This window comes from Citrus clementina, unplaced genomic scaffold, assembly GCF_000493195.1.
Source record: "Citrus clementina cultivar Clemenules unplaced genomic scaffold, Citrus_clementina_v1.0 scaffold_8, whole genome shotgun sequence".
In the NCBI taxonomy this organism is placed as follows: domain Eukaryota; kingdom Viridiplantae; phylum Streptophyta; class Magnoliopsida; order Sapindales; family Rutaceae; genus Citrus; species Citrus x clementina.
The window spans coordinates 3,881,743-3,898,138 of record NW_006262022.1 but is presented as its reverse complement, the minus strand read 5'-3'; the positions used below and the strand labels follow the sequence as shown (position 1 = coordinate 3,898,138).

At 33.2% G+C, this 16,396-nt stretch overlaps 3 protein-coding genes across 4 annotated transcripts; all 3 read right to left on the bottom strand.

The window, feature by feature from the left end:
• Positions 1–481: 481 nt before the first annotated feature.
• LOC18033923 (B3 domain-containing transcription factor VRN1) lies at positions 482–3,948 on the bottom strand. Of its 2 annotated transcripts, XM_006423043.2 has the most exons (6): positions 3,669–3,948; positions 2,104–2,176; positions 1,714–1,860; positions 1,552–1,623; positions 1,265–1,464; positions 482–1,171 (listed from the first exon to the last, which is right to left on the bottom strand). In XM_006423043.2, the coding sequence occupies exons 1-6, from the start codon at positions 3,726–3,728 to the stop codon at positions 902–904; spliced, it is 822 nt and encodes a 273-aa protein (XP_006423106.1). In that variant the 5' UTR covers positions 3,729–3,948; the 3' UTR covers positions 482–901. The 2 variants fall into 2 exon arrangements, with proteins under 2 accessions (XP_006423106.1, XP_006423107.1); XM_006423044.2 differs by having other exon boundaries at positions 1,714–2,176; positions 3,669–3,947.
• A 2,599-nt stretch (positions 3,949–6,547) lies between these two features.
• On the bottom strand, positions 6,548–8,586 carry LOC18034884 (protein DMR6-LIKE OXYGENASE 1). Its single transcript, XM_006423041.2, has 3 exons — positions 7,928–8,586; positions 7,131–7,458; positions 6,548–7,008 (listed from the first exon to the last, which is right to left on the bottom strand). Exons 1-3 carry the CDS (start codon positions 8,404–8,406, stop codon positions 6,706–6,708), a joined length of 1,110 nt encoding a protein of 369 aa, XP_006423104.1. The 5' UTR covers positions 8,407–8,586; the 3' UTR covers positions 6,548–6,705.
• A 5,202-nt stretch (positions 8,587–13,788) lies between these two features.
• Positions 13,789–15,629, bottom strand: LOC18033739 (protein DMR6-LIKE OXYGENASE 2). The gene is made up of 3 exons (XM_006423040.2): positions 15,160–15,629; positions 14,224–14,551; positions 13,789–14,091 (listed from the first exon to the last, which is right to left on the bottom strand). The coding sequence occupies exons 1-3, from the start codon at positions 15,627–15,629 to the stop codon at positions 13,789–13,791; spliced, it is 1,101 nt and encodes a 366-aa protein (XP_006423103.1).
• Positions 15,630–16,396: the final 767 nt, after the last annotated feature.

The following is a 16,396-nucleotide window of genomic DNA, read 5'->3' as shown; positions in this document are numbered from 1 at the left end:
ATCTTCTACACTTGCATGGTATATGAGGTGTTACTCATTAATAGATATTGCAAAATTAGTAATATACTCCATAGCTTTGTTGTCATTACTTATCACTGAAATAAACTTGCAACCGACTAGTCAAGTCGTTCATAAACAAACCCAACAAACGTCTTGCTGTATGTTCATATTACCTTCTGAGTTTTGACTCGCATTTTTCTCGTTAACATTTATGGGACGACGTATCGTTCTTTTCTGGTCACTAAAACGAACTTGCAAACATTTTGTAATGTTACAACAACACAAGGTCCTCTTCCGCAATGCCATTTACAATCACAAAGTAGAATAACAAAAGATAGCACAATATTTTCCAGCAAGAGCATGCTGTCTGATGCTTGCTCAACCTTCCCTTGCGGAAAGTTTATCAGTAAACATTGTGATTTGACATGTACCAAAGAATCATGGAACTAGATTTTTTATATAAACGAAAAACACTTGCATATTGTATTCACTGACTTTGATATCAAACTAGTAGCAAATAATTTGCCTACGAGGTAATTCTTTCTTTGATCTGAAGCATAACATCACACCACATGAAATGAGCAGTGGCAAAAAATAAAAGGTTCAAACAAGCTCAAAATGACATTGTCACAATGTCACTAAGACCATTTGTTCCACTGCAGCAGCTGAACGTCAACTTCATTGAACAATCTATATACAACCCTATTCCAGCCACAAATCTTTGTATAGGAACCCTAAACTATTAAATGTTCCACAGAAGTTTCACAAGTTGTACAGAAATTTATAGACATTAAACCAGATTGGTAAAGACCACCTGCACAAGAAAGATTACGTCACAGGGTATTATGCCAACTAGGAACATAGCATCCATCGATGGAATGGGGTCAATCCAGTGATTTTTCTAATGTCGACTCATAAATCCTGCACTTTCCGAGACACGAAATACGGTAACTTTCAGAACAAACTCCCTTGCCCTTAGCACCTCAAAGACACAAACATCTCCTTCCCCCAATCTATTCTCCACTGTAAATTCATACCAGCCTTGACTGAACTTAGCTCTGCCTCCTCTGTATAGACATCGGACAGGCCACTGCTTACCATCAGAAAGCTGTAGTTTGATGAATCCACAAACCCCATTTAGATGTTTTTCGGCAAAGCAGGATGGCAAATACTGCAAAAGCAAAAAGTAGATGCATCTTACATCAAGCATATTATCGCGTGAGACAGAAAAACAGTGTAGAGTAATTGAAATTCTACAGCTCACCATTATACATCCCTTATACAAGTAAGATGGTCGCAGGACTACCCTGCAGAAAGGATTAGATGGTTCAAATGCTTTGGCAGCATTAATTGCCCTTTCCCTTTCCTCAGCTGTCACAGTCCTTTTTCTTGCTGAAGCACTTTCATAAAATCTAAACTGCATTTCTCCATCATGTACTTCTTGTGCGGACGACGCTTGAACATCTGCATTTTTATAGAACTGTTTGATTAGAAATTTGAATTCTTGAGACATGACAGGATTAAACAAGAATGCGAGCCCAAAAATCTTACTAGGATCAATCTTTCGCTTTCTCCCAGGTTTTTTAAGCTTTGGTGTTTCTCCATCTTGTGAATACAATTTCACTGCATTTAACAAATCCTTAGACTCATAAATATTGAACTGAACATCTATATCTAGAGTATAATAATTTCCGACCAGAGAATTTATCAGACCTTTTAATCGCTGCAAGTTTGCTTCACCAGCACCATTTATGCTGTTGCTAAGTTTAGAGCTGTTAAGCAAATTCTGAAATGACGGAGGATTGAAAGTCTTGTTGACTGTTGGTTGATCTACATGTTCAGAGTCATCATCTTCCATTTCTGCAAATATATGGTATTGTTTGCTATGATTGGGTACTTCAAAATTACTGAGGGCATTAGGTTGATAGTTTATCTCAGAAGAAGGCAAATTAAAAATATAAACATTAAAGGCTGAATTCCCTTCATATCTGAAGACCAAAAAATACCCAATACGGATAAAGTAACGTTCCATAAATTCCTGCCACCCATCATAAAACCATACTTTGTTGTCAAGTCTCCTTAATCCCACACGTGAAACCATACCATTCGGAACAATAAGTGTAGCAGCTGCAGAAAGGTCATCCTTGAAATTCCTAACAAAGTTTTCTGGAATCCTCTGCAGGCACCCAAATCAGGTTAGAGTGCAGTCTTGAGGAGAATAAAATTAGGATTGTAGATGAAGCTGCTACTCTTTCTGATAAAAATGTTGATATGCCATATCAATGAATTATTTTTCATGACATATCTGCCCATCCTATTCCCAAAAGTTATTCATGAACTATTTTCAGGACATAATTTGCCATGCAGAACTTTGACCAGATGGAAAGGATAAACACAGCAAAGAGATTCACTGCAGCAAAATCTATGCTTGCTCTTTCTAGTTTTACAAAGAAACCTACTTCAAGGGTAAGGATAAGATGAATACCGCCACTAATCCAGGAAAAGTTTACATCTCGAGTAACTTGAAATTATTTTCAATTTACCCAATGGAAAGGGAAAATATTACAAAGCTTCTAATATTATAATTGAATGGCACCCCAAGTGGCTATTGTAGGATGTTAAAGCCAAATGTAAAATCAAAGACATAATTGCTCTGCAACTAACACAGTACCCTCTCGTTGCTCAGAGCAGTGAGAAACAGAACCTCTCACCATTAACCATGTTTCGTAGCCAAGAGACCACAAAAACAAGAGAGAAGGGTCCATCAATTTATCCATAAAGATTTAAAGTTGATTTATCTATCAATGGATTCTCTAAGATGAAGCACAGGTTTATAATCTACCTTCAACTAGTTTCAAGAAATTTCAAGTATGACCAGAGATATGTTGCTTCCAAGAAAATTATAGGATCAGCAAAATCTCCCCTTCCCCACCCCAATTGAGCTTCCTCATATTATTGTACAGGTAAGTGAAGTTTGATCACCTTTATTTCTATAAAGTAAACACCTAAAATATCTAGTTTCATTTCCTCCATTCTTACAGTTTCTTTAATAACTGAACAAAGTTCTGGGTTTTTTTTAGAATCTCACAGGTATCAAGGCTTTCACAACTCGGATGCTAAGCTTAACTAGTTTATTCTTATATAAGAATCCTAAGAACACAACATCCAAAGAAAAATGCTTCAAATTTCATTTCCTCCATTCTTACAGTTTCTTTAATAACTGAACAAAGTTCTGGGTTTTTTTTAGAATCTCACAGGTATCTGGGTGCATCATTGAATAAAGGCTTTCACAACTCGGATGCTAAGCTTAACTAGTTTATTCTTATATAAGAATCCTAAGAACACAACATCCAAAGAAAAATGCTTCAAATTTCTCCTTTCTGCTTCCCCACCCCCACCCCGAAAAAAAAAAAAAAAAATTGAAGGATCCTTCGAAACTTCATAAACAAACTATTGCTCAATACAATACCTAGCAACCAGATTTTATTTAACTACAATATTTTTCACATCCGGGTCTAAAGTTTCTATTTTTATCTCAAAATCACACAAAACAAACATAATCAGAAAATGAAAAGACATAATAAGCAAAAATTCAACCACCCTTTACAATTAACTTATTAATCTAACAAGAATTAACCAATAAAAGTCAAAAGTGATGTTGAATTTACCAGTCTCTTGTCACGAATGGTGGAGGCGAGAATAAGCTTGTGAAAATAAGGTCGTGGCATTTTGGGTAACAATCAAAAGAAAATATAATGATGATTTGACGATTATGATTATGATTGTTAAGACATGAGCTTTCAGATCTGCTGTTTCTCTTGCTCTCTTTCTCTCCTCTTCACTGGTTCTAGTCAAACGGTTGTCTCTCAAAATATAACTTGACCTAAAATGTTAAACCCAGTTCGAGTTACTCGTGACCCACTGAGCTAACCAGGAATCACTCGGATCCCCGCCCATTTTTCGCCTTTTTCTTTTTTTTTGTTACTTTTCGGTCCCATCCATTGGGTGCTTTTTTTTTTATTCATAAATGTCCTAAAACTTTTTCTTTTTCTTCTTTATATTTTTGTAAAAATAATGTTTATCCTTGTGATTATTATATTTAAAAATTTTAATTGAATTAAAAAAAGGTTTGGCCATTCAAAAATAATAATTAACCCAAAAAACAGATCCAGAACTAATATTTTATGATTTTATATTATTTTTTAAATATATGATTAATTGAGTAATCTGAGAAAAAATGAGTGAAAAAAGTTCGGTTTGGTATACCTTTTCAAATAGAGCTTATTTAAGTAGAGTTTTTGTTAATAGAGTTTTTACAAATAAAATTTTTACTAAAAAATTTTATTTATTTAGTTGTCAATGAGAACTTTTGTTAAAAATTGTAAAATTATTTTAATAGGCAAGTTATTTAAAGTCATGTTAAGAAATAATGAAATACGATTATAAAATAAATAAAAGATATTTTAATATTTTAAAAAAATTTCAATCTCTACACACAAAAGTTTTAAATTTGAATTTTTTTTCTAATAGAGACAAAATAATTTATCTAACATTTAAAAAATTTACTAAAGAAATAACCAAATAACAATAAAAAATTTAAAAAAAATTTATGTGATTAAATAAGTACTTATGATCATTACATAAATATACTAAATAGACGTTAAAATCAATAGTTTTCTAAGACAAAACTATGGTATCACAGTTATACCATACCACAGCTGGATCCAACTATTGGATCCAGCCCATAGTGGTCGATTTAATGGTTGGATCCAGTTGTGGTATGGTATTATAATTGGACCCAATCTTCTAATATGAAAAATCATATTATGTTTATACTAATGTACAATTAAAAATTTATCATGATGATCACCTTTGAACAAATAACAATGATGGGTGTAATTTAAAATTCAGCAGGAGAATAGAAAAAAATTTACTCTCCCATGCCACTAAGAGGCTTGAGTCTGCTCCAAATAAAATTTTGAACAAAATCTACCCCACATGCCACTAGGTATTCTTATAGCTGTCAAATATAAAAAATCAAAATGTATAAATTAACCATATAAATAAAGCTCATGCAGCTAGTCAAAAAGCAAAAGAGACACACCATGCGTGACCCAGCAACAATCAAAACGAGTATTTTTCACTGCCTGCCCCCAAACTTTGTGCAATCTATCGTTTGATTGATTTTATGTCCAAATTTACACTTACCTCCCTTGGGCTGACCGAGCTTTTGATTGACTGTTAACATGGATGACTAAATGAATAGAAATACATATATGCCCTGATTTGAAGCAAAGCAGACGTGCCAAGAAATGAGATAGCTAATGTATAAAGAAGTTATTTATAATCAACAAATAATTTTAAAAGACTAACAATATAAATTATACCAAAACACAAATAAAATAATGATTTAGACTAAGAATTTCACATAAATAAAAAAACTAACTTAATATTGATGATGCAAGTTAAAAAAAAAAACATGTAATTTAGAAATACTTCATACGCATAAGTACATCACTTTATATAATAAAAAAAAAGTAAATCAAGAAAATATATTCGGAGGATGAGAAATGAAGATAATTTTATTTTTATTTGTTTTACAAAATTTTAGGTTGTTGATTTCTGCTTCTAAAGCTACTAATGTATTCCTGACTTCAGCAGTCAACCAAAAGCTTGGTTAAGGGAATGGGATGTTAGTGTTAATTTGGACAAAAATTCTATCAAACTGTGGTTTGGACAAAATTTAGGGGCAAATAGTGAAAAAAACACACTTCTCAATGTGAGGGAGAGTCTTTATTCCACTCATTAAATGACAAAGATTATTGACACGTGTCACATCAGGGTGCTTCTGGGTGTACCCTCAATAATCGTACAAATATTGAGAGAGTCAATAATTCAGTATTCAGCTTTATTGGTTGCCTTTAATGGGCTTTCCTTTTCATAAAATATTTCTTTTATTTTCAGAAACAATTTCAATTTGGGCAAGTAGAAAGTTGTTGGGCCTCCATATTTGCTTATGCCTATCAGTGGATTTGTTGATAAGATCGTCGAAATCAGCTAAATTTTATTAGAAGTTGAAAACCAAAATCAGCTGGATTTTATGAAAAGCTATTAAAACGTTCAATTTCTTGTGGGAAGTATTCCATTCATATAGATGCTTATTTTATTGGTTTATTAAAGGGAGGCTTCAAATAAAGAGGAGAGAGGTTGAATGTAAAATTAAGATACACACAATTTGGTGTAATGACAAAAATTTTAATATTTTTATTCAATAATTTTATCATCTGACTTTAGTTTTTATTCAACTTCAAATTCAAAGAGTACGAGAGGTTTAAATTGAAGGGTACGTTTTAAAATATGCAAATGCTCACACTTCAAAAAATATTTATATCAAAAAGTTTCGTTTTAATTATATATCTTGCTTCACGTCCCATCTTTCATTGTTAAATCATTTATATGAACGTACATAGTTAATAATTAATGAAGACAGATAGGCACCACATTATTTATTAATCTCACAAAAAGCAGAGGAACCATAAGATCCAGAAAACAATATTTTATTAATGTGACACATTGACGCCAACTAGCAGATGACATTATTGCAAATTCCATTATTCCATCACATAATATATTCACATATGGGTAGAATTCGAAGATGAAACACACTCCATATATATGTGTGTGTGAATTTATAGTTAAAATTAATTACTTGTTGTTAATAGAGAGTGCTCCATCCAGCTTATCGGCTAACTCTTGTACCCTGAAGTGATAAATTTGAACGTTCTCAACTTCAAGCTTCTTGAAATTACTGCCTTTTCGAGTAGTTAAAAATTTCCCCCAACTGTATGCTCTGTATTTAGCAGGATTCTGCTCGTTTGTAAGCTCATCCAATGGCTTCACCATTGTGTAATGAGATGGGAAGAAGAAAAATGGAATTGAAAACCTTTCCTTCTCAGAATTCACCATAACCCTATGCTCCACACTCTCATAAGCATCATTGCTCCATACCTGCACAATTACATAGATTTTATTGAGGCCAAAAGTGTATATACTGAACACGAAAATTCAATTTTGACAAACATATTAATAATTATTAACCGTTTGATCAAAAAGCTTAAGCTAGCCATTACCTGAATAATGTCACCAACATTTATGATATAAGCATCCGGGGTGGGTTTGACGCGAACCCACTCCCCGTCTGATTTTCTCTTCACCTCAAGACCTCCAACATCATCTTGAGCAAGGACGGTAAGGGCACCGGCGTCCTTGTGTCGGCCGACGCCGAGGGCGAGGTGGGGAGCTGGGCACGGTGGGTAGTGATTAAGTCTAACAAAGGTGGTTTGATCTTTGAAGAAGCCATTGAAACTGTCTGGTGGGAGTCCCAGACTCAGGGCTATAAGTTCCATCAACTTGTAAGCAAGTTTTTCCACTTCTTTAGCATACTCTTCACATGCCTCTCTGTCAAGCATATGCCAAAAGTAAATAAATAAATGAATACTATAATTGCTACATTAAATTTTGCATTAATCAGAGCATGCTTGGCTCCAAAATATTATTACGAGCTTTCAAATTGACCAACAACCAATTAAAATTATTTGAGTGGTACTCAACACTACTCAACTGCTTATGGTAGTTTATTTTGCCGACAAATACCTCTTATGGACTATATATTGTGACTATCCTCCACCATGAGAAAATTCAGGTCACCAATTTAGATTTTCTTAACTTTGAAGCTTATTAAATTCGATAGCACAAAGACACTAATTAAAATGCCCATTAGGTGTTTTAAAAAAAGTACAAACTCTCTTTCGATTGACTTGCATATTAAAGGATCAGAATTCTCTTTTAAATTTAGAATTCTCTCCAAGTCATAGTACTCAAGTATTAAAATTAATTTCACCATCACAATGTAAGAAATGAACTTTACCTGAATTCAGGAGGATAATCAGGCCACTGATTGTACGTCTCAGCTATTTCCTTGTCCTCAGGATCAGGTGAAGTTGGCATCAAACAAGGGCTCTCCACGACAAAATCAAACACTTCTTTCCAATCTCTAACATTTTTGGTATGCTCGGTGTCATAATACCCCACCACCTTCTTCTCATCTCTCCTCACCTTCCTCTTCTCCTCCAACGGCTGCTCGAAAAACTTCCTCGCCATATTTTCTATGCTCCGGCGCTTATCCGTGGGCACGCCGTGGTTGATCACCTGAAAAAACCCCCAGTTCTTGCATGCATTGCCTATTTCCACAACCAGGTCACGAATGGTACTGTCAGGGTTTTTAATACTGGTGTTGGTGGCGCTCAAAGCTGAGAGATCAATTAAGGGTATGCCTTCGGCTTCGGTTACGGAGAGTTTAGGCCTGTGCTCAAGGGCTTGAACGAAAGCTTCATCAACTTCTCCCATGGCTGGCCAGCTGCAGGTGATTGATTCACTACTGATGAGGTAAAAGTGGTTCTTGATATTTATTTATGGGGGTGAAGATATGGAGATAACATAAGATTGAATCTAGACTGGATTTGGGGCAGGTGAGGGATTGGAGGATATATGTGACGTTTGTGCTTGCATTGCATTGCCTGAATAATGTGTCCAAGAAAAAAAAAAACGTCAAAATATGTATAATATATGGAATCTGGAAAACATTAACAATTCAATTTGGATACGATACCATTGACACGTCAGCTCGTTTGCAATTTATTTATGGAAAATGATAAACGAGCTCAAAGAAGACAAAAGGACGACAGAAATGCAGCGTTCAATTGCCGTTTCACGCGTTGAGTTCTGTTTCTTTTAATCTTGCGTGGACCCACAAGAAAAATTAAAATAAAGAAAAAAGGAATGGAAAGTTGGTCATTTCTCCCCCGCCCCAACCACTTATTTTTCTTTGCTTAGTTTACTCCCCCTCCACTCATTTTACTCCCCCTCCATTTGCTTCGTTACCGGACTCTCCCTGGACGACAGCCGCTTCTTGTTCTCGCTGAGCCCCTTCTTTTTTTTTTTTTCTCGCCCAGCCCCATTTGCTTCGTTACCGGACGACGTCCACTTCTTGTTACCGGAGATGCAAATGCAAAGAGGGAACTGATTTTCCTTCCTAAATGCAGATAGCTCACGTTGAGTAAATGAGAGGTGAGAGATGGAGAGAGAGGGGACAACAAGAAAAATTAATTGTAAAAAAGTCATCTCTTTCGTTACTTTTGTTTCTTTCTTTTGATTATTTTATTTTTTAAATCAAAAAAGTAACAGACAAAGAGAGATGGTGACTGCAGATGAAGTAACAGACAAAGGGACCCACCCACGTTTCTGTCGTCCCTTTGTCGTCGCAGAATTCCAATAGCAGAACTCTTTATTTATTTATTTGCATTCTTTTTTGTTGCTTGCCCCTCTCTCTCTCTTTCTCTAATCTAAAATTTGAATGCGTCTAAAATTCTAGGATCCAAATATATAAAGTTAACTTCTGAATATAGTAGAGTTCATGAAACGCTAATTTTTACATTAAAATATAGAATATTGTCATTTTACCACCCACTATTATATATTTATATTATAATTTAATTACTTAATGTCTTCTAACATATCACTTTATCATCAAAGTTTTTTTATAATTAATTTTTTATTTTATGTTTCAATTTTATCATTTTACTACAAAACCGCTAAAATTAATAAAATTTTTGACAAAATTTATAATAAAAGTTTATTTTATCCACAAACTATGTAAATGTAATTCAACTCTCTAAATTAAAAAAAAATTAATTATATACAAAGAAATTATACTTTTATCAATTGATTATTTTATACATTTAAAATAATTAGTTGATAAAGTTATAAATACTGAACTTTGTAAAATTCTTAAAATATTGAATATAATGAAATTCCTAATATATTCTTGTGACACTAGTAATTTATTAATGAATTTAACAATTTAGTGGAAAAATGATAAAAATTGAAACATCAAGTGAGATGAGTAATTGTCAAAAACCAATTAAGTAGTAAGATGATAATATTCCTAAAAAAATTAGTTTTATTCCGTATAATGTACATACACATGCGTACATACATATATACATACATATATACATACATACTATTTGTTGATGGAGACTGTTAATTCCTTTAGCTGTTTTGCGATGGATTTGAAGGTCTCAACATTAAAGCTTCTTGAAATTTCTGAGCTTTCTCATATGTAGTGACAAATTTTGGCCAGCCTACTAGGATTTTTCCTCATTTATTTTAGAGATTAAAGCTATTAAAACAAACAATTTATTGTGGGAATTCTTTTATACAGATGCTTAATTATTTTATTGGTTTATTAAAGGGACCTCAAACAGAGAGGAGATATTAAATGTGAAATTATGATGCATATTTGACGAAATGACAAGTGTTTTAATTTTTATTCAATTATTTTGTCATCTCACTTTAATTTTTGTTCAGCTAAATCAAAGAGTTGAGGGTGTGCCTTTTAAAAGGTGCCCAGATTCACTTTCAAAAAGTTCCACTACTATTTTTTCATATATGTTCTTGAATCTATTTCTATAAAAATAGCAGAAACACTATTTAAAGCTAATTTACTCTTATAAAGTGACCTTTAGACTTCAATATTAAAAGAGTAATCCGTCATTTTAATTGAATATGAGACTAATTTTATTAATTATATATATTTTGTTTAGAATAATATTTTTTGATGTTGCATTACTTAATATACGTATTTTTTTTTTTATATGCACTCACTTTCATAAAAATGTATGCAATAAATTTATAATTTAACCCCATGCTATCAAAGATCCTGAGTCCATAAAGTTCCTCTGTTACATCAAAATGATGTAAATTACTTGCTTCACGTTCATCTTAATTTCATCATTGAATCCTTTATCTGAACATATGTAATTAATAAGTTATAAAGACAAGTATTCACCACAGCGTATTAGCAAGAATCATTGAATTGGTTTCCCAGAAGCAGAGGAGTCATCCAATTCAAAAATCAATATTCATCCACCAGAACATTAATAATGCATCCCAAAAAAAAAAGGTCACAATATGCATCATGTATGGAGTCTGGAAAACATTAATAATTCAATTTGGACACGATACCATTTACACGTCAGCTTGTTTTTAATTAATTTATTTATTTACATTCTTTTTTATTGCATGTCCTTTTTTTTCCTCTAGTCTAAAGTTCGAAAGCATCTAAATTCTAAACGGATCCAAATATATAAAAATTTAACTTGTGAATATAGTAGAGTTCAAATGAAACTCTAATTTTTATTTTTTTAAATAGAAATATGGGATATTATCTTTTTACCACCTATTATTATGTTATCATTTTATCCGCTAATGTTTTTTGTTATATCACTTTACCATCAAAGTTTTCTAATATTTAATTTTTCCCACTTAATGTTTCAATTTTATCATTTTACTACTAAACCGTTAAAGCTAATAAATTTTTTTATTACAAAAGTTTATTTTATCCCTAAACTGTATAAGTGTAATTTAACCTTCTAAATTAAAAAAATACAAAATTAATTATATACAAAGAAATTTTACTTTAATCAAATGATTATTTTATACATTCAAGATAATTAATTGATAAAATTATAAATGTATAATATAACTTGTAAAATTCTTAAAGTATTGAATATCTTGAAATTCCTAAAATATTCTTGTACCGTCAGAAATATATTAATGGAATGTGAAAATATTGAGCCAAAGTCTCTTTTAGCAGTTTATCTACAATGCAAAAAGAAGTTGTTGCTTGTGAGATGAGTGATTTGGCTTGTTTCCTAGTGTTTTTGGAAGAAATGATGCTTTGATGCTTAGACAAAACAAAAGCTTCTTTTAGCTCGCATGGAAATTCTTATACAAATGATCGGCATTGTATTAAATGATTTATTCCATAAATATTATAATCCTAAAAAGTACAATGGCCTAATTATATTCTAAGAGTTGCATATTAAAATGAGCATAAGGAGGGATCGAGTTTGTGTGATATGGCACTATTCACATTAGCTTTTTTGTTTTGAGTTTCTTTAATTAAAATAATAAAAATGAATAAAAATACATAATACTAAATAAAATTAAAAACTTAAATATGTCGCGGCTAGTGCTAATGAACTGTCAGCGACAGTTCAACGGCTACCGACTACCTGTGGCCACCACATAACATCGTGTTTTACACAAAAATTTGGTAATATTAGAATTTTTATTGTCGAGACCCACTATGGTGCAATTATTATTAGTAGAAAAGCTTCCATTCGACGTAAATTTACAATATAATAAAAAAAAACCGAGACTTTGAATATAGATCTATGGCAAATGAAAATTTCCTTTTAAGTAATAATTGCACCATTGCGAGTCCCAATAATAAGAATTTTAATGATACCAAAATATAGTTCAAATAACACTAAAGTATGGCCCATAGCAGCCGGCCACAGTTTATGGTGACTGGCAGTGAAAATTGTTTATTTTAATTATATAAATTTAAATTATTATTCAATATAAATAGTAATAAAATAAAAATGAATCGTAAAATTTTAATTGAACAACAATATTAAATTAAAATAAAATTTATTATTTTAAGTAATATAATCCGTACTACACTAAGTATAATATTACATTACAGATTAATATAATACAATGTAATACAATGCAAAACACACCCCTTACATTAAAAACATGTGTATTAGAAAAATAAAATTAAAAATTAAGATTAATAATTGGGCCTTGAACTGCGATCCAATTTTTTAATACAAGCACGGGCCTGCAAAATTAGAACCCTAGCTGGCCCTTCGACCATCTGGTTGAGCCCAATGTTTTTTTTTTTTTTTTTTTTTAACTCCTTAATTAAGACCTAGGTAATTCAGTACATAACCACTCGGGCAGCAGCCCGAGTGGCCAGGGCTGCTGCCCTCCAACTTAGAGGGCAGCAGTTCGAACCCCCACAAAAGTATTGTGGGGGTATTTTCTTCCTCAATTAATTTGAGTGAAGGTAGTCTTCTCCCTTACCCATGAGTGAGGAGTAGACATCCCTCGAATATTTGTGAGGGTTAAAATCTGGGCAGAGCTCCAGCATTGATGTCAGTTGGTCCCAGTAATAGTCTGATTTGTAAATATCAGTAATAATCTCATGTATATGAGTTGTAATCTGAGCAATAGTCTCATGTAATAAAAAGAAAAAAGGTAATTCAGTACATGAAAAAATTGACATTAAGTAAAAATTTAATTGATGCGTGACCCGTTGTTTTTTTTGATATTAATCACGAGGTATCCTGGGGAGGGCCCCAACTGTGGGAGGCACCTTTAAGCCCGTACCACAACCCAGACTAGAAGTCCCCGCTCGAACCGGGAGGCACAGGTTCTCCCAACAAAGGCGACTTCCCTGCGACTCGAACTGGGGAGCAAACACAGTCAAGCCACTTAAGGGGACTCCATTGCCAGTGGAGCCAACACTTTGTTGGTGCGTGACCCGTTGTTTACTAGTTCAGCAAGTGGTTGATTTGTCGTAAATATCTATAAAAATTATAGGATGTGTCGTTTTTATTACCGGAACATGGATGAAGACATATGAGCACCAGATATATTGTATTAGCAAGAATCATGGGATTGATTTCCCAAAACTAGAGGAACTATCCAACCCAAAAAAACAATATTAATTCAACAACTAGCAGATGGCATTATTGCAAATTCCATTATTTCCATCGCATAATATATTCACAGATAGGTTGATCAATTCAAAGATGAAACACACTACATAAGTACATATGTAATTTCGCTAACTAAAAAGCAAATTAAAATTAATTACTTCTTGTTAATAGAGAGTGCTCCATCCAACTCGTTAGCTAACTCTTGTACCTTGAAATGAGAAATTTGAATGTTCTCAACATCAAGCTTTTTGAAATTACTTTGCCTTCTAGTGGCTAAAAATTTTCCCAAATTGTATGCTCTGTATTTAGCAGGATTTTGCTCATTCGTAAGCTCGCCTAATGGTTTCACCATTGTGCAATGTGGTGGGCTGAAGAAAAATGGAATTGAAAATCTTTCCTTCTCAGAATTCACCGTAACCCTATGCTCTACACTCTCATAAACATCATTGCTCCATACCTGCACAATTACGTAGATTCTATTGGCATTAAAAAAAAAACGAGTATCGAATACGAAATTTTGATTTTTGACACCATATTACTAATTATTAACCGTTTGAACAAAAAACTTAAGCTAGCTATTACGAATTACCTGAAGAATGTCACCAACATTTATGATATAAGCATCCGAGGTGGGTTTGATGCGAACCCACTCTCCATCTGATTTTCTCTTCACCTCAAGACCGCCAACATCATCTTGAGCAAGGATGGTAAGGGCACCGACGTCCTTGTGTCGACCCACACCTAGAGCTAGGTGAGGAGCTGGGCATGGCGGATAGTGATTAAGTCTAACAGATCTGGTTGGATCTTCGAAGAAGCTACTGAACCTGCTTGCTGGGAGTCCCAGGCTTAGGGCTATAAGTTCCATCAACTTGTAAGCAAGTTTTTCCACTTCTCTAGCATATTCTTCACATGACTCTCTGTCAAGCATACCAAAGATAAATTCATAACTAAAGTCCTATCATTGAATCTTTTCTTGCAAAATTAAACTTTTGCATTAATCAAAGTATATACGGTGGCTCCAAAAGATTACAAGTTCTCATACTGACCAACAACCAATTATAACCATTTGAGTGGTATTTAACACGTACGAATCAGCTTCTTATGGTTGTTTACCTTGTCAATGAGTACCTCTTATGGACTATATTGTGAGTTCTCTCCAACCATGTGAAAATTCACGTCACCAATTTAGATTTGCTAATTACTCTCAAGCTTATTAAATTCGATAACACAAAGATAGTAATCAAAATGTCAATTAGATGGCTAAAAAAGGAAAAACTCTTTTAGATGCTTGTACTAAAGGATTAGAATATTTATCTCTTGATTTGAGATCTCTTGAACCTTTAAGAACTTGTACTAAAAAGAAAAAATATAAATGAAAAACATATTGTTCCGAAAAATAATGATAAAGAAACAAATGAAAACGATATAATTATTTATTCAAATGAAATAGGTCCACTATATTGCAATGATCAAATTATCGTTAAGTACTCAAACTTCACCATCACAATATAAGAGTTAACTTTACCTTAATTCAGGAGGATAATCAGGCCATTGATTGAACGTCTCAGGAACTTCCTTGTCCTCAGGCTCATGTGAAGCTGCCATCAAAATACGCTTATCTGCAACAAAATCAAATACTTCTTTCCAGTCTCTAACATTTTTGGTATGCTCGTTGTCATAGTACCCCACCGCCTTCTTCTCATCTTTCCTCACCTTCCTTTTCTCCTCCAATGGCTGCGCGAAGAATTTTCTCATAGCATCTTCTACTTTCTGCCTCTTTTCTAATGGCGCTCCATGGTTGATCACTTGGAAAAAACCCCATTTCTTGCATGCATTACCTATCTCCACCACAAGGTCATCAATGTTTTTGGTGTTGGCGTCATTAGGAAAGCTCAAAGGTGAGAGATCGATCAAGGGTATGCCTTCATCTTCAGTGACTGAGAGTTTAGGCCTGTGTTCTATGGCTTGAACGAAAGCTTCATCAGCTTCTCCCATGGCTATAGCTAAGAAACAATGTATTAAATTCTAATGTATAGTTTGATATAAAAGAGAGTAATTGAGGCAGTTTATTTATAGTGGGCTAAAGGCTCTTTCAGCCTAGAGGACTTTTGAGCTAATTATGTAGTAAGTCTCTATATCTTTGATAATTACCCAGCAGTTAATAAAATTTACATAATTTTTTTTTAATTTTTTAATCTATTGCATGTTAGACTTATTTTAATTTTAAATTATATTAAAAAATAATATAATTTTATCTTTGAAAAATTAGTAGCAACCATTGTAGAATTACCCATAAAGCCGCATTGTGTAATTTTAAAAAATACAGATACTAAAAGTATAATTGACCCAAACCCTAAGTGGTAAAGGAAAATTTACTGTAACCATGCAAGATAGGGAGTTAACAACATAACATTGAATCTGGATGGGATTTTCGGGCAGGGAAGAGTTGGAAAATTGTGTGACGTTTGTGCTTGCGTGGTTAATTTTGTCTGAAGCGTCACAAAATGGATCATATAATAATAGCAGCGAAAGAATCAATGATTCACTTAGTGGACAAGAGACATACATAGCCAAAGCACCAAGCAGGGTTTAAGGGACGATTATTTCACCGTGATTAATTAATAATTAAGTAATTTTCACACCTAGTGATAGATTCGGTGTGTTTGAGGACTTTTCGTTGGTAATCAGTTGAAATTTAGTGCAGCAAATATTCTTGACAGCTGTACGTACTAATAATGGTTGAGCACACACTATGAAAATAT